General features: G+C 38.3%; 3 protein-coding genes across 4 annotated transcripts; 2 read left to right on the top strand and 1 right to left on the bottom strand.

The window, feature by feature from the left end:
• The first annotated feature begins 255 nt into the window (after positions 1–255).
• Positions 256–2307, top strand: LOC148733724 (uncharacterized). The gene has a single exon (XM_088757773.1). It carries the CDS (start codon positions 294–296, stop codon positions 2169–2171), a length of 1878 nt encoding a protein of 625 aa, XP_088613899.1. The 5' UTR covers positions 256–293; the 3' UTR covers positions 2172–2307.
• A 6517-nt stretch (positions 2308–8824) lies between these two features.
• On the bottom strand, positions 8825–12318 carry LOC111330062 (uncharacterized). 2 transcript variants are annotated; one of them, XM_022934855.2, is made up of 2 exons: positions 10858–12318; positions 8825–9146 (listed from the first exon to the last, which is right to left on the bottom strand). In XM_022934855.2, the coding sequence occupies exons 1-2, from the start codon at positions 12173–12175 to the stop codon at positions 8902–8904; spliced, it is 1563 nt and encodes a 520-aa protein (XP_022790590.1). In that variant the 5' UTR covers positions 12176–12318; the 3' UTR covers positions 8825–8901. The 2 variants fall into 2 exon arrangements, with proteins under 2 accessions (XP_022790590.1, XP_022790591.1); XM_022934856.2 differs by lacking the exon at positions 8825–9146 and adding an exon at positions 10402–10576.
• Positions 12319–12329: 11 nt separating this feature from the next.
• Positions 12330–24117, top strand: LOC111330061 (parafibromin). The gene is made up of 21 exons (XM_022934854.2): positions 12330–12542; positions 12672–12765; positions 13075–13113; positions 14443–14473; positions 15613–15687; positions 16135–16190; positions 16728–16751; positions 17025–17086; positions 17316–17427; positions 18957–19061; positions 19247–19345; positions 19657–19729; positions 19969–20033; positions 20240–20315; positions 20883–20915; positions 21422–21509; positions 21984–22157; positions 22661–22749; positions 23182–23258; positions 23340–23404; positions 23843–24117. Exons 1-21 carry the CDS (start codon positions 12412–12414, stop codon positions 23877–23879), a joined length of 1605 nt encoding a protein of 534 aa, XP_022790589.1. The 5' UTR covers positions 12330–12411; the 3' UTR covers positions 23880–24117.
• The last annotated feature ends 304 nt before the right edge of the window (positions 24118–24421 follow it).

The raw sequence follows: 24421 nt of genomic DNA on the forward strand, positions 1-24421 counted from the left end.
AAAACTTTCATTTTGAAAATGGTGCTTTTTGGTATCTTTAACCATTACTCTTTCATTCTACAGCTTCCCTTTTTCCATATTCAGGAGGTAAAGTCAAAAATTTTGCTAAATTCCTTAGGGAGTATGAATTTTCACCTTAGCAACGACCATAGCAACGGTTTGTTTATGAAATCAAAACGCAGTTGCAGTCAAAAGGAAACGACGGAATTTCTCCTGGGACCCCTCCCTGGTTATTCCTGTTGTTTATTGACATTTCAATCAAGCATACATGCAGTGAGTTACGAGCACCCAAAATGGCGGATGATATGTGGCGACACTATTTCCCAACTTATCATCCACCATTTTGGTCGTATTCGTTCACTCTATTCCTATTGCGATTTTGCTTGATAATTTATTTATCAATGCCACCAAAGGCTCGTTCTGGTTACACAAAAAAGCGTAAATATCGTGGAAACCAGTACTCTACTGAATCGAAGCGTTCGAAGAAGGAAAAAACGAGTGTCAGCACCAAAGGTCTTGGGAAAGAATGTTCAGCTTCTGCCCGCAAGATTCCAGCAGGTCTGACCACCGCATCTTCTGAGGGTATCAAGGAGTGTAAGGAGTCAATCATAAGTGGATTTCGGTTTGTAGATATGAGAATTTTGTCTTCTGTGATGGAATGTATGCCATGCAAAGAATGTTTTGTTTGTGATTTAATTTTACAAGAGCAAGCTATGAAACGCAAAGGTTGTGCCTCGAATCTTCGTTTGCTTTGCTGCTCGTGTGGTTGGTCTATGGAATTCTTTACTTCAGCTCAAATAGGCCGTTTCTTTGAAGTAAACAGAAGATTTGTGTATGCTTCAAGATCTGTTGGTTGTGGACGTGCGGCAGGTAAGAGGTTTTGTGGACTTATGAACATGCCGCCACCTCCTAGACCTACACCATATGCTCGCCATAATAAAGAAATACTCCGAGCAGTAAAGAAGATCTCACTGGAGACAATGCGTGATACTGCAAGAGAGATTCACGATATCAAGCCAGGTTCAGATGAGGGCATAGCAAGATGTGGAGTGTCTGTTGATGGAACATGGCAGAGAAGAGGCTTTTCTTCTTTAAATGGCTGTGTGAGTGCTATTAGCATGGATACAGGGAAAGTGGTAGATGTTGAGCCCCTAAGCAAAGTTTGTATCAAGTGCAGGGAGCATGAAAATGATCCTGACACCCCAGAAACTACTGCATGGAGAGCAGACCACAGAGCCTCTTGCAAGGCAAACTTTAAGGGTTCAGCACCAGCTATGGAACCAGAAGGCGCCCTTCGAATGTTTCAAAGGTCAGTAGATCTGCATAAGCTGCAGTATGATGAATATTATGGCGATGGTGACAGCAAAAGTTACTCATTAGTCAAAGATGTATACCAAGTCTATGATATTGAAGTTCAAAAGAAGGAATGTGTTGGCCATGTTCAAAAACGACTGGGAACAGCTTTACGAAAGTTAAAGAAGGAAAAGAAAGGGATGGGTGGGAAAGGCAGGCTGACAGATGCCATGATTGACAGACTGCAAAATTACTATGGAATTGCCATTCGAAGCAACTCAGGTGATCTTGCTGCCATGAAGAAGGCAATTTATGCCAGCTTGTTTCACTGTGCTTCTTCTGCAGACAGTAATTACCATGGGCATTGCCCTGAGGGTCCTGAAAGCTGGTGTGGTTTTCAGCGGGACAAGGTCAATAGGACAAACACTTTCAAACATGGAACTGGCCTACCTTTAGATGTCAGAGAGGAAATCAAACCCATTTATAAAAGGTTGAGTGAGGACAGCCTTCTCAGCAAATGTCTTGATGGCAAGACTCAAAACCAGAATGAGTCACTCAATGGTATGGTTTGGGAGCGTGTGCCAAAGGGGGTGTTTGTTGGTTCTGAAGTACTGCAGCTGGGGGTTTATGATGCTGTCGCTCACTTTAATATTGGTTCAAGAGCAGCTATTAAAGTGTTTGAGAGTCTTGTAATTCCCCCAGGTGAATTCTGTATAAATGAATGCCAGCAGTTGGACAAGATTCGTGTTTTGAAAGCTGAATACAAGTTCCAAGAGAAGAACAAGACAAGGAGGAGGCTACTCAGGGGAAAAATAAAGAAAAAAAATGACAAATCCCAGGAAAAGGAGGGTGACATATATGCACCTGGTGCATTTTAATGAGAACATCAAAGAGCTTAGCTTAAACTTTCCAAAAGGCACCAGTTGCTTTAGTGATTATTTTGATTGATCAACTTAAATCTTTAAACTTGATTTTCTCAGTTTTGCAATTTTGAGAGAGTGCCCGTCACGGCAAAAAGGATTTCTTGAAAAGTATTAAACCAAAAGGGATGAAATTTTCAGGGAGGTTTGCTTGAGTATAGTTCTGTGTTGTGAACCTAAAATTATTAGTGATTTTTAGTTACATGGTTGTTGACAGATGTATCCATGGTGATAATACAAACAAAAATGTTGTAATCAAGGAACAGTTGCAATTTTATAATAGCTTGGCATAAAAAATATGGGTTTTCTGAGGTTCATGACATAAAGCCATCTTTGTACTCAGTTTTGATACCAATTTCAGGTGAATAGGACCGCTAGTTCTTGAGATATCCTTTTTACCAGAACACCATTATTTTCACAGTTGGGGGCCCAAAACTTGGTTACCATGGCAACGACATGTCTATCAAAATTCTTAAAAGTATCAGTTTGAGGTGATCTCTCCAATGGTACTTAAATAACTTAGGTAAAGCATAAACTGAATTTTTTTAAAATTTGAGTGGAAGACCACCTTAACACACAGGAGCTGGTCAAGACCGATTTCCAACGTTTCACGGGAATAGGTAATTTTACTAGGGCAAACATGGAACAAACAAAAGTGTACGTGACATACAAACAACCAGGCTGCCAAAAGATCGTAATTTGAAAAATGCATTGTAGACCTCTGTCGAAAATAAATTTGAACCTTTTAAATTTACGCGGAAGAAGATAGGTTATTGTGCGAGGAAGGAGATGGCGGCTTCTTTTAAACTTCTATTTCTGACCAGAGAACGGCGACGTGGATTTGAGTTTTCAGAGTTCTCGTGGAGCTCTGTAAAAATTAAAGAGCTTGGAAGCGGGACATTTGGGACCGTCTATTTGGCTGACTTTACATTTGTTTCTTCTCCTGGTTAACATGAGATGAATAAAACACTGGAGTCTATCTAAGCGCCATATACTCGAAATGTTTTCCAGATTTGTTATAGTAACTGTACATATCTGGACCGAGCTCTTTCAGTTACCTCAAATACGTGAAAAAGTGAATACTCCACATCCAGCAAACACATGAAAAGATTGAAGAAGGTCGCAAGAAAGAAATTAAACACGGATAATTTTCAGTGTTTGAATTGGTAGCTAAAAATCCATGTTTTACAAATCCATGTTTTAAAAACAAAATTCCGTGTGCTTATATTTTACAAATCCAGTCCATATTTTACAAAACCAGTCCATGTTTACAAATCCAATCCAGTCTTATTTTACAATATGCCTCAGTTTCACGCGAAAACCTCTATAGTAGGAAACGATTTGTGCAACATCCGTTTGTCACGTCTAATTTGACCACAGGTGGCCCAAGCTCTGTCACAGGCTCTTTCACAGTGAATAATTAAAGAGTTTGTATAGTGGTATAGTTGGACTTGCTTTTGAGCTCCGTAAATGTAAAGTTGTGTGAAATAATCAAAGAAATAAAGTCTTACCTTCATAGAGAGAAGTCTTTGTTGTTCTCCTCGCGATTTGAGGCCGTTTTGATGTGTTTTAGCTCTACGCCCTAAATTACCGTGCATAAATTACCGTGCATAAACACGGTAATTTTTAATTAATTACCGTGCATAAACACGGTAATTTTTAATTAATTACCGTGCATAAACACGGTAATTTAGGGCGTCAAGCTAAAACACATCAAAACGGCCTCAAATCGCGAGGAGAACAACAAAGACTTCTCTCTATGAAGGTAAGACTTTATATCTTTGGTTATTTCACACAACTTTACATTTACGGAGCTCAAAAGCAAGTCCAACTAAACCACTATACAAACTCTTTAAAGTGCTACTGAAACGAAATTTTCGTATCTGAAATTTTTGCTCTAACCTGTAGTTTTGAATATGGTGATCATCATGAGATAATTTGCTTTGGCCAAAATGAGGCGAAAGATATCTTTTTTAACCGTTCAAATCAAAAATTTTACACAAAACCATGTCCGGGCTCTGGTACCGAGCGAAATGGATTGATGACGTCACTGGTTGTGTTCACTCCGATGGCATGGTTTATTTCACTCACTGTTTGTTTGTATTCGTGGGCGAAGGAGATGGCAGATATTGAAGTTTTGTCAAGTGAATCTTCTTCTGAACAAAGCGAAGTTGTCTCCAGTAGCGAAGAGGAAGATGGTGCCGTAAAATGGGGTTGACAGGCCTACACGACTTCCCAGCGTGTGTTTAGAGTAGCCTATTCAAAGTTTAGCCCTCACGAGTATGTCTTTGAGCGACAGCCCTCTTTTGTAAGATACGAGCGACGGATTTTTGTACAGTTCGCTCAGTAGTGGTTGTGTTTCTATTAAATGCCAGTTTTTCATGAGAATTTGCTTTTTGTGTGGCACTGAGTACGCACATCAGGGATTGCGTCTTTTTCGAATCGTTCGCCTTCGTAGATGTACAGCCATTTTTTTTTACTGTCTCGATCGTTAAGTTGTCTTGATTGCTTTCAGCTTGCGCCACGCGCGCTGATTCGATCGTACTACAGTTCTTAGCGTTCAGTGTTCCAGCCGTTTTGGCTCGTTTTCTTTTCTTTATTTCGGTATTAAAACGACCGATTTCACGTTCATAGAAGCACATGATCGCCTTTACTGTTTCTTGCTCCGCGTTGTTAAGGATTTGCTTTATCTCATTTTTTAAATCCTCGTCTGCTCTTATTTTGGCCCTCGCCCTATATTGTATGGATTCTGGGCATGTTCTGCTGGGCATTTTGTACAGAGGGATTTGTTCGTTATCCTTAGACTTGCCGAGTAGATCATCTTCAGTGGCGGTGTCGTATGAGGCTTCCATGTTTTCTTCATTCTCTGAATGGCATTGTTTTGGTCCGGCGCGTTTAGTAGCCCATCTGCCGTTATAATGTCTTTCGACATTTTCTGTAGATGGTCAGGCAAGACCGCGGTTTCGATCCTAATCTTGTGGATCTCGTCAGTTGCCGATTAACTAAATAGACTGGTAGAGATTCGTTGTCGGTATCAGTCGGGAATTTTGCTCCCTATCCAGGCGAACCTCTCGCAGATAGCCAAGATGCTGATATGACCGCCGATGAAGAAGACGAGGGTGGCATTTTGCCCGAAATCCTCTTTTTCGGCTTCCCAACATGCAAGCCACACTCCATGCTTTTACCCTTCTTTCACAGAAGTACACAACCAGTGACGTCACAGGGCTGTTTTGGCCGCGCCAAGATGGCCGCCAATTATTTTGATCTCAGCCGGTCAACTTCGAATTGTTAAAAATGTACTTTCCGCTATGCGTTGGCCCAAAAAAAGTACACAGCGTTTGCAAATAACGTTCAAACTCTATTATATTGCAAAAATCTCGGATATGAAAATTACGTTTCAGTAGCACTTTAATTATTCACTGTGAAAGAGCCTGTGACAGAGCTTGGGCCACCTGTGATTTGACAAGTTCATTAGGCCCGGTTTAAACGTCGCATTTTACATGCGCCGAATCTAATTGCCGAATTAAGTGCATGTGGAGCAACTTCGGAATACCCGTCCACATCATTTACATACGTCGGGAGGCTTTGAAGAATGAGGCATAACACAGTAGACGCTATTCTTATTCAGTGACATAGAAATGATGTGGCTGGGTATTCTGAAGTTTAGCCTGTAAAATGCGACGTTTAAATCAATTAAATTCGGCAGATTTGTATTAAATGCGAGTTCAGGTTCTGAAGTTGCTCCACGCGACGTTTAAACCGGGCCTTAGTTTTACTTAATAAATTTCTTTAAACCGTTTACTTTTTACCAATAACTTACCATCAAAAGCTTAGTGCAATGTCGGCATAGTTTTTCGCTCGGAGTCTTAATTGGAATTCCCAATATGCGTTAGGGGGTGAACTTTCGTATAAAATGCGTCACTTTTTAAGATAATTTATTTCTTAATTTTTAATCCACCTTCACCCACCACGTCGTGTTCTGAAAGAGAAAAAATTGCATCCAATGTAATGTAGTTCGTACTTTTGCGGAAGTTAATGTTCTTTGGAGTGATAATGAAAGCAAAAATTACTTAATTGACTACTCCCTCCTCAAGGCATTTTTCAAGGCCAGGGTAAACAGGCAGTGAAACAAATATTTCATTTTAAAGTGCACCTACACCCAAAAAATTTTTTTCGCTTAACGAAGTAAGCTTATTTTTTTGAGTATTTCTGCGCAAAAATTTTTTTTATTTGCTCAAATCTTCAATTTTCTATGCCCAGTCAAAATACGGAAAATCGGCCGCCATCTTGCCCCACGACCGAGTTTAAAGAGGAATGGCTCTAGTGGGTAATGTGACGTCAAATCGAGAACACGAAAGTCTGCTTTTCACACATTTTCACTTGTTTGGGAAGGTTGTAGTCGATAATTGTCCGAAAATATGCCGACTAAGTGTGTTGTAGAAGGATGTAGCAACGTGCGAAATTTGCAAGAGGGTATCGCGCTCAATACAATCTTCATACAACACACCTAGTCGGCATATTTCGGACGATATCGACGACAATCTTCCCAAACAAGTGAAAATGTGTGAGATGCAGACTTTCGTGTTCTCGATTTGACGTCACATTACCCGCTAGAGCCATTCTTCTTTAAACTCGGTCGTGGGGCAAGATGGCTGCCGATTTTCCGTATTTTGACTGGGCATAGAAAATTGAAGATTTGAGCAAATAAAAAAATTTTTGCGCAGAGATACTCAAAAAAATAAGCTTACTTCGTTAAGCGAAAAAAATTTTTTGAGTGTAGGTGCACTTTAAGTGGTTAGCTATTAAATGACTTATTTGCATGCAAAGAGACAAACTGCTCGGCTTTCCTTAAAGCGCAACAATGGAGCTACCCTCGTTTTCTGTCGATGGGGATGTCACTCCGTTTTCTGTCGATGGGGATGTCACACAAGCGTTGAATGATTTCCAAAATGAGTCTAAAACTGACGGAGTCAAACTCGAGGAAAACTGAGAAAAATTCCACCAAGTAGCAAGGTACAGAACTTGAAACCAAGGCAACCAGTGGGTCACCAGCTTCCCGGCCACACAGCCTCTGTACGATATCAGATTCCAACTAATCTTTTTGAGCTTTCTTTAAAACCTAATGACCGCTGTAATTGGCTGTGCTGTTGAGGTAGCCCTGCCATTTTTTTTTTGCCATCTTTTTTTTTATTTATTTTGATTGTTGTTGCTCGGCAAAGTTGAAAAATGAATAAATAATGAACAAAAGTTGCGTGCGTTTAAAAGGAGCAAAATGGTGTAAGAATATTGTAATACTAACCGCTACAAATGGGGCAGACTAAAAAAAGAAAATTGTGAAGACTACCACCGTGATCAAGTCAAAAACCCTTGCGAAAACCTACCTACAACTCAGAAACCTAACCTAGCAACAAAAGCAGTGCATTTTCCTCGACAGATATTCACCATATTGATCCTTCACGACACTAAGCACATTACAAATGGACCATATGCCTATTTATTATTGTAAGAAACTATTTTTTAACTGCCTGTGGCTCTTTAACCCTCTCTGAACCAGAAAGGAAAGAAAATGAGAAAACACAGAAGAGATCAAAACTTTACTACAGGTCTATTGCAGAATCTAAAAAAACTGAGTACTGTGTTTATCCGAAAGTAGGCTTCTCTACAAGAAAACGTTCATGAAGTTAAGTGAAGTGCCTCCCAGACAAACTATTTTAGAATGGAAATACCCTAAGGGACTTTTCTTTAAGTGAAGAGTGACTCATCAAATTACTCAGTGTTAAGTAACACACTTAATTGCCAAGGTTTTAAGAAATTCCTTTTTAAGTGTAGGATAAAAAGCAGATCAGAACTTGAATTCAATTTTTGTGATTTCACGTTTCATTGAGGGGTATACTTGAAACCAGTTGACAAGAAACACCTTTGCAAAACAACCAAAATTATTAGGTACCAAAAATTACCAAAGCTGCCAAATTGTAATTTCAGTCAATTTTATAAATTCTATTCAATTTAGTAATTTAAGCTGTTTTCTCACTGTCATCTTTAAAAGGCCAGCAAAATTTTGAAAACCATGTGTAGTAGATTTCATTCATTGTTTATCTCATGAGCAAAACTAAAATTTTCAAGTGTATTTGTATAGGTAATCACATGATTTCGAGTGCAATTTGGAATAAATAAGCACAAGTAGATTTTTTCAAAGACTAACAAAATTGCACAAGCCTGTTGGGTGAGTGCAATTTGTGGTCTTTGAAAAAATTTACAAGTGCTCATTTATTCCAAATTGCACCAGAAAATCATGTGATTATCTATTAATAATATACATGCAAAAATACGAGGTAGCTTCTCATAACTATGCAGAAGAAAAGCACGTGCCTAATGTGCAAAAATAATTTATTCAAACTCTGCAAGTGACATTGACCTTGACATTGACCTTGACATTGACCTTGACATTGACCTTGACACTGACCTTGACATTAACCAATCATTCTGACCAATCAGAATGTCTGGTTTGTTTCTTTCTTTGCACTGAATTAACCCTCTTCTGCACTAAATTAACTCTCTTCTACACTGAATTAACTGAAAACTGCATTCATCTTAACCAATCAGAACCGAGAAATGTTTTCATGTATATTATTAGAACTCAAATAATACATCTATATTTTTCTGAACAATTTTAAGCAACTCCATCTCCCTATTCACTCTGCTGCTTTGTGCGCATTTCTAATCGTGTTTCATACTTTCTCACTAAAGTTTCTTTTGTTTCTCCATCCATTTTCCCATTCTCAATATCATGAATAATAGCTTTCAATTTGTCTGCTTCATCCCCATGTAAAACTTCCAGAGCTTCATAAAGAACATCTACATCCAACCAGTCAGCCTTTTTTCTTGCATTCTGTTCAGATGCTGCCAATTTGACTGCAAAACTGAACCTTGCTCCTACAAAATTGAAAAGAAAAAAATTCAAGCAATGTCATGACAATATCAACTTCATAAAAGGACATTTAGAAGGTTTCACTGAGAATTACAGCCTAACGGATGTGGCAGAACAAGATATCTAATTGGCAGAATAATAGCTCAGCACTTGCATTTTAAAACTCCGTACATTTCTTAGCTTCCTCTGCCAAACAACGATGTGAAATCACCAAAATTTATGTTGTCCAAAAATGTAAACACCAACTCCAAATTATTTAAGTTTAAATTTTTAACCCCCCCTCACACAGGTAATGCTCAAGTTGAGGTGTGGCACTGTGAGAAACAGTAAACATGTCCAGTCATTCAAAAAATTCTTACTTTAAATTTAAATTCTGTTTTTTTTTCAGTTTCATTTTCAGTTTTCTTTGCCTTTGTTGTCCTGACTGGTTAAGGTCCCCATTTTCTCAAGAGCACAACACATTAAAGTCCCTACGACACCTATTTTTTTAGTATTATAAAAATAGAAGTATGTAGAGGGTGTCTGGTAAGTTTTGTGGGTGATTCTGAAGATGCATCTTTGTTATTTTATGAGGCGATAAAAGTCCGAAATTGTATTGAACTTAGGCTCCCTGTATCTCTTTGGCCGCGTTTAAGAGTACTGGAACCTGTCACGTAACAGTAGTCACACCAAGTTTACCAATGTAATCTATTGCATAGATTACTCCGCCAATGTAATCTATTGCATAACTTGCACTTATTGCAAAAAGATTTACATCGGTGAAACAGGCAGAAGACTAGGTGACCGATTCCGAGAACACCTTTGCGACATGGAGAAGAATGACAAGGACACATCGAAACCAGTTGCTAGACGTTTTAATTTACCTAATCATTCTAAGCAACATATGGCAATCTGCGGTCTTTCCTTACACTTAGGTAGCATGGAAAGCCGTAAAACTCTTGAACAAAAGCTCATCTTTCAAACAGGTATCAACGAACACTTTTCATTCCACTAATTTATTCGTGTTTTTCTTGTTGCCATGTTCCCACCAATCACGTAGCTCCATTTCTGCCTTTAAATGCACACACAACCCTCAATTCCTCTATTCGCTCCAATGAAGGGCTAACGCTCGAAACGTCAGCTTTTATAATCGTAATGGTGGCCAATTTACTATTTCAACTTTGTTGATATATTCAAATTATTTCGTTACCCCCACCGATGCAGCCCCAAACAGTTTCTTTAGAAACTATCAGCCTTTATTCAAGTTTATCAAAGACTGAAGCAAAGTGAGTGTGGAAGCTACTGTTTACAATCTTTTTAGCCAAAAAATGCCATTTCGATGTGTAGTTTGGGGTTTTTCCAATACCCCTGACTTGATGAAGAATACTTCTCTCCACACGATTCCTACTGTGACGTCATGGCGCCCAGTCCCTCGTTGCTCGGCCAGACATTTTATCTGCGGATTATAGAGCTTGATAAAAAATTCAGAAAAGAGCAAAATGCCACAAATGTTGCAAAAACATATTTCAGAGTCATATTTTGATGTAGAATAGAAAAAAAAAAAATAAGTGTCATAGGCACTTTAACCTTACCATGTCTCCAACCCGTAGCTCTCACCCTGTAGCCCAATGCACCATTAAATCACTTAGTCTGTTCTATGTATCTCTCAGTAATAAATTCCCAAAAAGCTTTAGTTAAGTTCATAGCCTGTGTAATTCTGGTGAATTTATTCCATACCTTCTATAAGTAGTGGGGGTGGTCGCGCACTGTGCGGAATTGATCCATGGAAAATGGCAACACGTCCATATCTTGGCCTCACTGCAAATATCACCTCATTTCCCTCCTCATCATCAAAGAAGACTGTTTCACCATGATGGTTTGCAGTCCAGTCTTGATTGAGATAAATCAGCAATGTGAATTCATTTTCATTAAATTCACTATCTATGTGAATTGTAGTTGTGTCTGTGGCTTGAATATTATTGCATCCAATATCATAAGGAAAATAACCATCCTTTCCAGAAACAAAGGTCACAATCTGACTGACCACATTCCATAACGAGGTTTGTACAAAGTCATCAATTTCAAATGCCATGATCCACTGCACTTGATCTGTGCTGTCCAGACCAGCTGCATTGTCACTGTATCCGTTGTTTTCAACTGTTTGCCTCAAAGCATCAAGTTCTTTGGGAGGAAGAATACCATCCAAAACAACAATGGAAAGGCCATTGCTGGAGGTGAAATTCTTAGTGACAAAATCCTGAATATCCAGGGGTCTATCAGTGGTTGTGTCAGTTTTGGTCAAAAGTTTAAAGCTAGGGAAAACCTCTAGAGGATTAAAATCTCTCCTTGAGGTATTGTCAGGTAACTTTTCTTTTATTTGAGAATGCCTAAAGTCATCTGAAATTGAAAAGTGAATTTTTATAAAATACAATCTCTCAGACAAGTCTATCGCTGGAGGCTTGATAACATGTTCTAGAGAGGCATGGAGAATTACGAGCCTTCCTCTTTTCGGGTATATAGCTTTCATGATTTCATCCCCGTTGTATACAATCAGCTCACCGTAAGCATTGCGTCTCCAGTTCTGTACAAGAAAAATTATAGCGATATAGGTGGTGTTGACATTGTTGTCATTTTCAGTAACTTTTTCACTACAGGTATGACCAGCTCTGATGTTGATTTTTCCCTCTAAAGACAAAATTCTACTTTCTCCCTTTATTCCAAAGTGCGAAGATAGTGTGTCTGCAACTTTTCTCCAAGTAGAAAAGCTCTTAAAATTATGAGATGTCAGATTAGCGGACCAGCTGTAGCAGGCTTTAGTGGACAAATGCTTCTTTCGTCCAGCACTCGCCAAATTATCTTCACTGGGCTGAAATTTCCACATCGTTTCATCTTGGCCTAGCAAAGATTTCATTTCCCAAATTTCACTCTCAGTAAATAAATCGTCCTTGATCCAAACGTCTTTCAAGTTAAGAGAGTTAGATTGGTCGATCGTGGAAACGAAAATAAAAATTAAGGAATACACGGCTGATGAGCTAGTCTCTGTGTAAAGGTGCATTTTTTAAATATTTCCTTAATTTCTTGATGGTTTGCCGATTGTCTTGGCACTTGCTATCTGCCCTATTCTAACAGAAGATTTTAGTAGAAAAGTTATGGATTTTTTGCTCATATCTTGAAAGGGTACAAGTCACTACACGCTTATCGCGCGCGTTTCTCTCCAAAGACGACTTTGTAACCGCTACCCATTGCTTAGCATCCTCCCGATCCTTCCCAGTCTGTTCGAACGTGACGACCATGGCGGACCCTTTGTCGCTTCTTCGACAGTACAACATAAACAAGAAAGAGATCATAGAAAGGTCGGGTGAAATCATATTTGACGAATTCTCATTTCCAAGAACAGCAAAGACGAACTATGTTATTTTCAAGTAAGTGGATTTGTGCCTCTTAGTTGTGGAAGCTGTCGTGTTTTCCGTGAACTTTCTCTTTCTTAAATTCGTTTAATTTGGCACTTGTTGTTGCTTGTATATAACATGTCATTTGACTTTATTGTCTAGATCCCAGCCTAAGGAATACTACACTTTGGAGTCGCTGTTGTTTCTGCTGAAAAATGTGCATTTATCTCATCCAATTTACGTCCAGCGGGCAGCGGTGAGAAACTAACAGCTTGCACACTCAAATTTCCTTATTTAAACATATGTGCGACTGCAGAATCAGGGTGATTATATCGGTGCCAGATGATGCCTTTTAATGATAAAATATTATGAATATGTTATACTTTAACTTGATGAAGCAACTCAACTGAATTTGTTTTTTTATTTGTTTTTGTCGTTTTTTCTCACAATGTTTAGTGTTAGAAAAGCATCACTGATAAAGCTAGGGATTTCCTACCTACCAGCTAGCACTTCTAAGATATTTCTTTATTTTCCTCTAACTTTCTTTTTCCTTTCATGTTGGCAGGGTACAAAGATACCAGTGGTGAGATTGCCTGACAGAAAGGTTTGTTTATTTTCTTAATTCTTACTATTTGTATGGTTAATTTTCCATTTTTAAAAGAAAAGTGATGGTGCATCATGATGTGATTGCAGAAGCTGTAAATACTGACATGCACCTGTCTCATATATTAGTTGTAATTCAGCTCCCTGGTCTTCATTCTCCGAGTCACAAAGCTGATTCTGACTCAGCTTAGTTCTACAATCAGGGCTTGATAGTATGACAGTAATTGTAACTAACTAGCCACAGACTAGTAGAAATTCAGGTTTGGCTTGTGGTTTTCAATTTCTACTAGCCAATTTGGCTAGTAAACAAACTGAAATTGTTGTAACATCTAAGTTGTCACCAACCACCTGGATAATAAGTTAAAAAGTTAGTGTCGAGCCGTGAAAAGGGGTATCTCCACAAGCATGGACCTGTTATCGTCCTCGATGATGTGTTTCTTTCAAACTTTAAATACTCAGCTTTACCTGGCAGTATTGGTGGCATAAAACAAAAGGGCTCAAGCACTTTTCAAGTTAGTTACAGACCAAAGCTTCAATTTGCAAAAACATTGTAACAAGAGCTGGAGCTCAGCAAAGATCATTGACTATCGTGATCTTAAATCAAAGGGGCCATTTGTTGTCTGATGACACATTAGAATTTTCTAAATTTTAAATTCAATGAATGAAATCAATGAATATTATATGAGAAGTCTTCCAGTTGTCACAATAGAACTGGATTTCCACTGTCATGTTTTTGTCCAGGCATGGGAATGTGCTTGGACTAGATATTGTTGTATTTCCACTTCCATTATTTCCCTAAGGTGTCAACATGCACTTTACGCATAACATAATAACGAGAATGCAGAGGAAAGTTCACTAGTCTTCAACTTCACACACGGTCCTTTGTTTTTGCTCATAAAAACAAAACATAGGATATTCATTTTTTTGCAGCAGTGGAAGTTGATAACATCTTTACTGATGTTTTAGATATAGTAAAACTTACGTGAACTAGGGACTTACCAAATATGCTGATCAAATTGCAAGGATTACTAGTGATTTTAAAAGGGATGTAGTAATTCAACATATATAAACATACAGAGCAATGATTGTCTTAAATGACCTAATGTACAGTTAACACATCTATAAATTTCAGGTCATATCAACTAAGTTGAAATTGTGAATTGGCCACTGTAAAGAGTTAAAAAGCTGACGTTTTGAGTGTTAGCCCTTTATCAGTCCTACGGTGGCCAATTTACAATTTCAACCTAGTTGATATTACCAAATTACCTTGTTACCCCCACCGACTCAGCACCACAGTTTCTTTAGAAACTTACCCATTTATAAATTTCAGGGATTACTCTGCTATCTCAATGGAGAGACAGGTTGGTGTACTTAGCAACAGCATTGCAATCACTTGCATGTAATTCATGTATCAGAATTAAGTGTTTGTTTTCACCCACTGTGACTGCTCCTGGTTAGCGCATGTTTTAGAGCTATGTGGGATGAAAAGGGTTCAAGGTTTAAGCCCCAGACCAGACCAAAACTCGGGGTCTTAAAATAACTAAAGAGAATATGCTGCCTTTGCTATGACATCTGTTAATGGTTGGACATTCTAGTCTTCTTCGATAAGGATGAAAAACCTAGGCCATCTCCTGCATCTTCTCTGTACCAGTTAGCAGGGTGGTTAAGAAACCTACATACTTATCGCAAAGAGTGGGGAATGTACAGTAGCTCTCAGTGTTGTGGTCTGGCCTTGGCTCTGAAATTGGGGGAATCTGCAAAAATTTCCTTTAAAGAATGGTAAACTGCTCCATGCACTCTGGCCAAAGTCCCCATTAAGTGTTGTAAAGTGCCACGAGCTATAGAATATGGGGCTACAGAAATCTTCATTGTAATTATTATTATTATCGCAGTACTGAACTTCTAGATGCTGAGCTTACTAAAAAAAAGAACATGGGGTGTAACAAATGTTCCCACTGGGATTATAACTTTCTATACTATACAACGTGCAGAAATGGTGGGAAACTAATAACACTAATTAAGACAGCTCGTGTTCCTTTAAAAACCTAATTTAAAAACGACATCCTAACATTTGCTAGAAAGACTGGCCACTGGTTACTATCAATTTCACTAACTATTTACAATCTATCTTAAAGTCAATTAGACAGCAACCTTGAATGTCCAGGCGATGTGGAGCATACTTGAAATGACCGATCTCTGCATTAGCCTTTAGATTTCTCTGCATCTAGAACCTAGGAGCATCCTGAGGGGTCTTTCCATGTCCACACTCCAGCCTCCCAACACATCTATGATCACGTCGTATTGGTTGATCTTATAACCCTTGTACTGTGCTTTCATCTCCCATCAAAGCGGTCCATACTTGAGTTATTATTATTATTATTATTATTATTAACTTATTTCCAATAGAAGGTGACTATGGTTTGCCCATTGAAGAAAGTTATAATTTTTTTTTTTTGAAATTGTACCAATTCATGGTTGTTATTTTCCTCAATCTTTACAGATAGTGCAAGTAGCATTGACAAGAGTGTTCCATTGGAAATGCCTAACCAGCGCTCTGCTATTGCTCAGGCACAAGGTTTTTATCTTATTCCTTTCCATTTCACTGTTCACTCTCAAGATCAAAACATCAATTCTCTGCACTGTCTGCTATACATTTCTCATAATTTTAGATATGAGAATTTGGTTAAATCAATCAATATTTCCTAGTTGATATATTTTCTTTCCTTTCTCACCTTTTGCATGAAAATGTGCAAATAGTGTAGGGGGGGGGGGATTTCTTTTTAGTGTCTCCTGGAAATAAAATTGTTTACCCTCTGATTCTTAAGAGTGGCTAGCACCTAGTTACCCTTTTGATTTATCACTTCTGAATAAAAAGTTGAGGTCAGTACGGTAAAGAAAATTATCTCCAACTGAGAAAGCTTGCCATTGTTAAGCAACTTCTCATTGGCAGTGCCACTGGAAATGTCTGGAGAACAGTGTAGAGAAATGCATATTGATCTCAAAATTTGTTTTCATTTATCAGCAAAAAGGCCAGGAGATGACTCTGTGGGAGGAGAGATCAAGAAACCACGAGTTGAGGTTTGTACATATATCTTATTAACCAGGCATGAGGGCCATACTGGGAGAATATCGGCCTGAGGTCTTGACAGTATGGACCAAGCGCAGCGAGGTCGGTACAAAAAAGACCGAGGGCCGATATTCTTCCAGTACGGTCCTGAGCAAGCTTGGTTAGTAAGAGATTTATTATACGACTGAAGTTCAAAGGGACACAAGTGCGGTATCATTCGGGACCATTTGGGACAGTGCCTGGTCCAATACTGAGAGAATATTGACCGGCAATAGAGCATTTTGATTGGTTGATTTTAGTTATTGGCCCTCTGACTGCCCAAGTCGTGTAATAAAAAGTTATACAAGTTACTGGACGGTATGTCCTTAAAAGTGGTATTTGTGATTTACCTAAAAAATGTTTCAGAGAACTTATGCATGTGGCATATTTTATTTAATACAAGCATGCAAGTTACATGTGACTTGGTATCTCTCTGTGCTGGGTGCAAGCATTATTAATCAAGGGTATGTTACTAATTTTCGCTTTAAATGTGCATTTTTATCTTCCAGACGGAGCAGTTACGTCTGGACAAGGTATGGTAATTTTACAACATTCTGCCTTAATTATTGCACCTGCTCACTGTGTTGTTACCTAGCTGTACTGAGTTCTATTTTGCTTGTGCTGAAGGGGAAAAAAAAAAACAAAGTGTTACAGAAAAAAATGCAAAGAAAAAAAAATTATAACTTGTCATAACATTTTACTTTGTATTCTATATACTGAACAATAAATCACTAGCCTGTGAACAAGCCCTTATTATTAGTAGCTTCTTCAGCTGTTTACAGTATTCTGTTTTCCTTTTACCTTAGAAAAGGTTGGAAGCTCGACTTGAAGGACACAAGGAGGGAACTGTCACCACAGAACAAATCAGGTAGAATGTTGTATGTTGCTCTTTTTTAGTCTAAGAAATTATTAACTTTACTACACAGAAATATATTATTTGCTTGAAAGAAAAGTATTCTGAGTGTGGTTAATTTCTTTTTTGACAATTTAAGGCTGATGAAAAGTGTCATACTTGATTGATTTTTTAATTAAAAGTTATTTGCAATCAGTCTCATTTCTTCTGTTTTTTTTTTTCCTCCTAAATATTTTTAATGTAGATCTTTGAGTGATGCTATGTCTGTTGAGAAGATTGCAGCCATCAAGGCTAAGCGTTTGGCCAAGAAAAGGACCACCATCAAAGTGGATGATGACTTGGAATCTGGTGTTTTGGTATGGAAAATTGCACCGTCAAATAAAACGATACGATCTCTGGATTGAGTGGTCTGGGTGTGAGCCCTGGCTGTGGACGTTGTGTTGTGTTCTTAGAACAGACACTTTATTCTCGGAGTGCCTCTCTTCACCCTGGTGTTAAAATGGTTACTGGCAAATTTAATGTTGAGGGGTGACCTGGGATGGACTAGCATTCCATCCAGGGGGGAGCAGAAATGCTCCCAGTTGTCTTATGCCATAGAAACCAGAGTTCTATGCCGGCCTGATGGGTGACTTGGCTTGTAAACGGACTTTAAAAAAAGTGCTTAATTGATATACAAAATCTCCTCTCAGTACCATAGGAAATCTGCAGAGAGCAGTGTGGAGAAAACACATGCTGACAGCATTCCAAATTCCAATTGGATCTGAAGTGGAGTGTTTTTAACATAAGCCACTGGCTTGGAAGATTGAGCAACCACTTCTTACATTATCAACTTTAAATAGATTATTTATCTATTATTTATTATTTATTATTATGCTGATGTGAGGATATGAGGGTTGACCCTTGAGGATAACTAGCTTCTAATTTCTCCTTGCAACATCACTCCTACATCAAACAATACAATAGAATACATAGCTTATATAGTGCAATACATAGCTAAAATAGTGCAGCACTTCTCAGAGATCCAGCGGCGCTTTACAATGATAGTGATAGAAAAATATGATCAATTAAGAATTAAAGTGAATTAAAAAACTAGTGAAAAATTAATGAATGCAAAAACTACAACTGCCTAAATAAATGGGTTTTAAGTTAGACTTAAATGTTGTTAAAAGTTCCACTTGCCTAATATCATCCGGCAAGGCATTCCACGGAGTAGGAGCACGAGGTCACGAGATTAAAGGAAATAATCACCAACTAGAAGAACTCGCGATTGCTAATCAAATTCTCCTTGTTAGTGCCATGTGAAATGTAAAGAAAACCATCTGGAAAATATACAGACTAATATGTGTCCTTACTTGCATTGACTAAAAAATTATTGTGGGTGCTTGTATACAGGTATACAAATATGTGCATTGATACAGCAATGTCGAGTTGCACAATTGAGCAGCCTGACCATATTATTTTCTGAAACAACTATTAATCTTGTGACCACTAGGTGACCAACATCTAATTTCTCCTCACAATATCACCCTTGAATCACACATAAAGGTCATGAGAATAAAGGAAATGATCAGCGTAAGAGTGACCAGCATCTAATTTCTCCTCACAATATCACTCCTGAATCACACATTAAGGTCATGAGAATAAATGAAATGATCAGCGTAAGAGTGACCAGCATCTAATTTCTCCTCACAATATCACCCCTGAATCACACATAAAGGTCATGAGAATAAAGGAAATGATCACCAATCCAAGAAGCTGTTGATTGTTAAACAATTTCTCCTTCTCAGCACCTTAGGAAATATATGGAGATCAGTTGGGAGAATATGCAAACTGAAGTTTGGGTGTAAAAGGTTAAACATGGATTTGAATTGCTTTATTTTTGTAGGAACACAGAGTTTTTGTTGATGCTGAAGTTGATGTTACAAAAGATATTGTAAGTCGTGAACGACCTCTTCGCACACGCACATCTGTTCTGCAGAGTTCCGGCAAGGTATGTGACAAAGAGGAATGATATGCTCTATACAAATAATACAACTAGTCCATAGGTGATATCTATTTGAACTTTCTGATCTCTTTAGAACGTGCTCATGGTTTGGCCTTGTTGCCAAGCCATATTGTTGTTCAGTCCAACAGACTGTGGTAATTCATCATTTAATCATGTGTAAATGTTTTCAGCAATTTCTGAAGAATGTGCTCGCCATACTTCAATCTGTAAAAGCACAAGAGGAAGGAAAAGTAAAACAGCTTCAAAATCAAGATCCCTTTACAAATTCAGTAAGATTTTAAAGTGGCTTTTGATTTTTTTTTTGTGCCAATAAACTGAAGCTATAGTCAATGTCTCTTGGAATTCTTTGGTTCTCAACCTTTTAACTCCCAGTTATGATGAACATGTAGCTTTTCCCTCAAATATTTAAACATTTTCCATCAAACAAGTAATAAGAATACTCAACTTTAACAAGTTGAAGTTGTTATCTTGATCTAACACCGAATTCTTGTAATTTATTTACAAGGAAATGTTTATCAGTTAGAGGGGAGAATTAACAATCAGTTTGTGAGAGTTAACTGGTTAATTGTTCTTGAAACAGGAAGCAAGAAAGAAGCCTGCAACTCCAGTGCCATACAACAGATATGATCAAGAACGATTTAGGGGAAAAGAAGGTACAGTGCAGAGCTTACAAGTAGCATTACAACATATTATTTATTACTGGTTAAAAGATACCAGTAGCAATTTTTAGTTGCTGTTTGGTTATTTTAATTTCAAAGCTAACAAACTTGCTTCTTTGGCAAACAAAAGTAGCTTGAATTAAAATGTTAGTTGTACATGTAGAAGTGAAATAGCTTTGATTTACTATTTCAACAGAAACTGAGGGCATAGTTTTGATTTACTATTTCAACAGAAACTGAGGGCTTCAAAATTGATACAATGGGAACATACCATGGCCTTAGTTTGGAATCTGTGAAGGTATGGAGTACTACTGGTAGTTTGAATCATGGAGATAGAGATTTATATACCCTTCAAACAACTGAGGCGAGATGGATATGGCTGTATCTTTTCTTAATACTTATCCACTAGACAGCTTTATTGGCCCTTTGGGTAATTGGACCCTGGATTCCAGTGAGCTAATCCCTCCAACATTATATTTTAAACTATTTTGTTATCACTTACAGGAAGGAGTTCAGAAACCCAAGAAAGTCTTTCCCAGTCCTTCTCCTCATACACAGCCGAGCAAAGCCCCCAGGCCCAGTGAGTACTAGTAACTTCTTACAGTCCATTACAGCTTTAATGCAATATAAGCGCCCAGTTAGTAGAGTTTGGTAGAAAAAAAGTTGGAAAGTCCAGATTGGACTCAACTTCTGCCCAAGCAGCTGCTTAATTGCTTCTCATAACAGAGCATGTGCTTGGCTAAGGATAGGCTTGCTCCTAACATTATCAGGACAAGTATCAAACAGAGAACTGAGAAGATTAAAGATAATGTCAATCAGAGGATTATCAATTGATCCAAAACCAAATTCTCTACACGGACATCATAAGAATTGGGTGTCAGATGGTAAGGAGAATTACTAAATGAGATTTCGGGAGTGAAAAGATTAATTTGCTTTTCTCTTGACGGTAGACACCTACATGTAGATCAAGATGGAAGTAAATTTGTGTCAAAAACTTAGAATTTCTCAAGTTCATTAAAACAACGATAGGGATGTTTTTTTTCAGTCTTGATCTTTATTGACCAAAAGTTATCATGCAACAGTATTAATAAATTATTAACTCCCATAATTTACATGTGCAACAGTCTATGACAATTTATATTTTCAGTTCCTCAAAAGCCAAATCATCCTCCAAAACGAGGTAAGAGTGTGAACATATACAGTTTTTTCTTACTGTTTGTTTTTCCATTTATGAATAAGTCTTAAAACTTTAAGAGTTCACATGTGGATTGGTTTAGAGGGACTTTTCTAACTTGTACACACCCCCCCCTCCCACAAAAACAAACCAACAAACAAACAAAAACAAAGGCAAAAACAAAGCGAAACAAAACAAAAAAAAACAAATCAAATCAATCCACAAAAGAAGACAGATCAGAGAATAAAAAAACCTTCCAAACAGTTGAATGCCTGTAACTGTAATAGTTAAATAATTTGGATATATCAACAAAGTTGAAATGGTAAATTGGCCACCGTAACGATTACTGTAATAATTACATTGTTTTACATAACGAAGCTACATGTAATTCTCGGAGATTTCAGAGCATTCTCTAACTGTCCTTTCTTCGATATTCATCCTCGCTTGACGGTTTGTTTTTCGTCGCTGTGTGATTGGGTTTGATTTTTGATCGGCATCTTTCTCAATTCCAGAATCACGCACACCAATCATACTCATTCCTGCTGGTACTACCTCACTCATTACACTTTACAATGCTCAGGATTTGCTGCAGGACTACAAGTAAGAAGCCCTCAATGTAATGAGTTAGATTTGTCAAACATGGTTCTAAACCTATCGAGGAGCTATTCGTTACTGATAATTGGAAAACTATGATTCCTCGTGGGTCTTAGAGCAATTTTCAATTGGGTGTCAAACTAACTCGAGATTTGATTGATTTTGCTTTACTTCGCTCTCTGATTGGTCCAGAAAACTCGCGCCACGCTTTCAACCAATCAGGATCTGGTCGCCGCGTTTTCCCGCACTTTTGGTAGTTTTTTGTTTTTTTTACTTTGAGTTCTCATCGGCTCATAAAGGTATTTTCCTTTCTGATCAGCCGTTATTATAACTCAGGTTTCGGATTAACAATACTCTATCGAAAAGCGCTCCCTTTATCTAGGAAGTAACACACACGGAGCGTCTTTTCGCACACCTCTTGTAGGGGAATGTCATCAGTGTGCCTCAGCCTTTAAACCATTTGTTCTGTACCGTCGAAAGGTTCATCAGTTCTGATGAGAAAAAAGCTCAGGGTGGAAGGCGCGAAAACGAAGTACTCATTCAGCGAAGGAAGGACATTCAGCCGGCCCAGGCCGGTACAGGAGGAGCATCGACCACAGTGACTGTACCTTACAGGGTGATAGACAACCCAGCCCGTCTCCAACCCAACGACTGGTGAGTCGACCCCACCCCCACCCCCCCCCACCCTTTCCTCCCAGAGAATTTTTTTATACCTCTTGTGGATTGAAATTTAAAGGTTACAATTTTGTTTTTTTTTTTTTGAGGTAAAATATCAGTGAGGAACTAATTTTCACGATAAGTGTAAGCAGCAGAGCATTATCAACGAGTTTAGTTTAATTGCTAGTTCAATAAAAGCACACTCCGCTAGTTAGAGACATTTCACTAAATTGTTTTAAATGTTTTTAAGCTTTATTTCTCAACTGAACCAAAATTCAACAAAAACTAAGCACGGCGTGATCACTCGTGCTTTCCCGCGCTTTAGATAGTTGACTTGTATTTACCTTCCTTATGTTCTTTACCTTAGCTCTGATTGGCTCTGGTGATCATTTTGTTCGTGGTTTGGGTCTCATTGTATTTATTTATAACTTGTTTTCTAATATTTGCCAAAGTTTTTTTTTTTAACGTTTGCTTTGAGTTATCGTTTTTTCCTCTTCCAGGAATCGTGTTGTAGCAGTGTTTGTCCAGGGTCCAGCCTGGCAGTTCAAAGGTTGGCCTTACAGCTCCCCTGTCGACATCTTCATCAAAAGTATGTTTGACTGTTGGATTGCAACTAGTAGCACGCCCAGTTGTAATTGAGCTTTCGGGTTTCTGTACGTCATGGCTATACCTTTACATTACTGATCTTCCATCTAAGCTCTCGTAGCTGGCGGGTTTTTGGCACAATTTTTGTTTGCCGTCTTCGAACTAAAGGCCACTCCTAATCACCTACACCATCTGTGGAAACCTTCACTACGAAGCGACATTGGAATTTAAATCAAGTTTCTGTCACACCTAACATTTACAAATGACTTACCGTATTTGATGTCAGCGACCGAAGAAAATTGGTTTTGAGAAAAACACCGCATCGTAAACGCTAAAAATTCAGTTAATATGTAATGTAAATGTGTGCCACGATCGGCTATTTCTCCCAATTTTAAACTATTCGCTGTATTAAAGAGGAATGCTTCTTGTGTTGCAGCTAAAGGTTTCTATCTCAAGTACGACGAGATGAAAACAGATCCCAATGTGCAGAAATGGGACGTACATATCCTCACAGTTAGTATATTTGTTGTTTTTTTTACCTTCCTCCGAAATGGGAGAAAAAGATTAATAGGTGTGTTTACAACTTACTTTCAGATCAGCCGAAATAAACGACATCTAGACAAAGCTTCCATCATCAGATTCTGGGAAATTCTTGATAAGTAAGTACACTGATTGCATTTTACCTTTTGACCCCAGAGTGACCAGTATCTAATTTCTCCTTACAATATCACCCCTGAATTCAAACGTTAAGGTCATGAGAGTAAAGGAAATGATCACCAACTGAAGAAGCTTTTGATTGTTAAACAAATTCACCTTGTCAGCACCATAGCAAATGTATAGAGAACAGTTTGGAGAATATGCATACTGATGTTAGGGTGTAAAACAGGTTTCGCGAATACTCGATGCGTTCCTACATGGCTGCTTATTCTTTACATTTTATTGAGAGAAACTGATAGATATTATTGAGAGCTACTCCCAAACCGGAGTTTTCTTCAAACCACGAGGCTTTTGATGTTATGAATTCAGTGCTCGGATGCCTGTTGTAGGCGTTCACCTAGATTTCCGCTTAGCTTAAATTACATTTTTTTTCTCGGCAGGTTTATGACCAAGAACAAACCACATTTACGCTTCTAAACATTGTAAACAAATTCATTGTAACTGGAATTTCCATGGCAGTGAGAAGCTAATGATATCCCGTGTATGGCAGACGGCTTTATCGATCATGCAGCAAAGCTGTAAAGTTTTGTAAAGAAGCAGTAATTCTGTGAATTGAACAGTCATTGGAACACTTTACCGCAGTTTTGTCCAGATTTCCATTACTTAGTAGAGTCGGTTTTTGAAATCTTATGATCATGCGGTTGTATTTCATATATCACTATTACAGTGCCGTATCCAGACCATGATATTGGGAGGGGGGAGGGGAGGAGAGCGGTCATCCAGACCATTAGAAAAAGGGGGGTCTCCAAAAGTTTTCTTGGCTCTTTGAGCCTCAGTTTGGTCCAAAAATAAGGGGGACTCAGGCCCCTCCCCTGGATCCGTCACTGATTAACTCCCAGCTTAGTGTAACTGTTGAGGAACTCGAATAATTCCGGCTTAAATTTCTCTTCGAAGCAATTTATCATACGATAGTTAACAGTATGGTAACTGGGATTTAAATAAGTTCAAAAGCGCTAGCA

This window comes from Stylophora pistillata, chromosome 4 (genome assembly GCF_964205215.1).
Source record: "Stylophora pistillata chromosome 4, jaStyPist1.2, whole genome shotgun sequence".
Lineage (NCBI taxonomy): Eukaryota > Metazoa > Cnidaria > Anthozoa > Scleractinia > Pocilloporidae > Stylophora > Stylophora pistillata.

Excerpts from the sequence above, each read along its gene's own strand:
- LOC148733724 (XM_088757773.1), top strand. The coding sequence starts at position 294 with ATGGCGGATGATATGTGGCGACACTATTTCCCAACTTATCATCCACCA.
- LOC111330062 (XM_022934855.2), bottom strand. The coding sequence starts at position 12,175 with ATGCACCTTTACACAGAGACTAGCTCATCAGCCGTGTATTCCTTAATT. Across the intron at positions 9,147-10,857 it reads ACCCCCACTACTTATAGAAG|GAGCAAGGTTCAGTTTTGCA; the intron begins GTATGGAATAAA and ends TCAATTTTGTAG.
- LOC111330061 (XM_022934854.2), top strand. The coding sequence starts at position 12,412 with ATGGCGGACCCTTTGTCGCTTCTTCGACAGTACAACATAAACAAGAAA. Across the intron at positions 20,034-20,239 it reads TTAGTTTGGAATCTGTGAAG|GAAGGAGTTCAGAAACCCAA; the intron begins GTATGGAGTACT and ends TATCACTTACAG. Across the intron at positions 23,405-23,842 it reads TTCTGGGAAATTCTTGATAA|GTTTATGACCAAGAACAAAC; the intron begins GTAAGTACACTG and ends TTTTCTCGGCAG.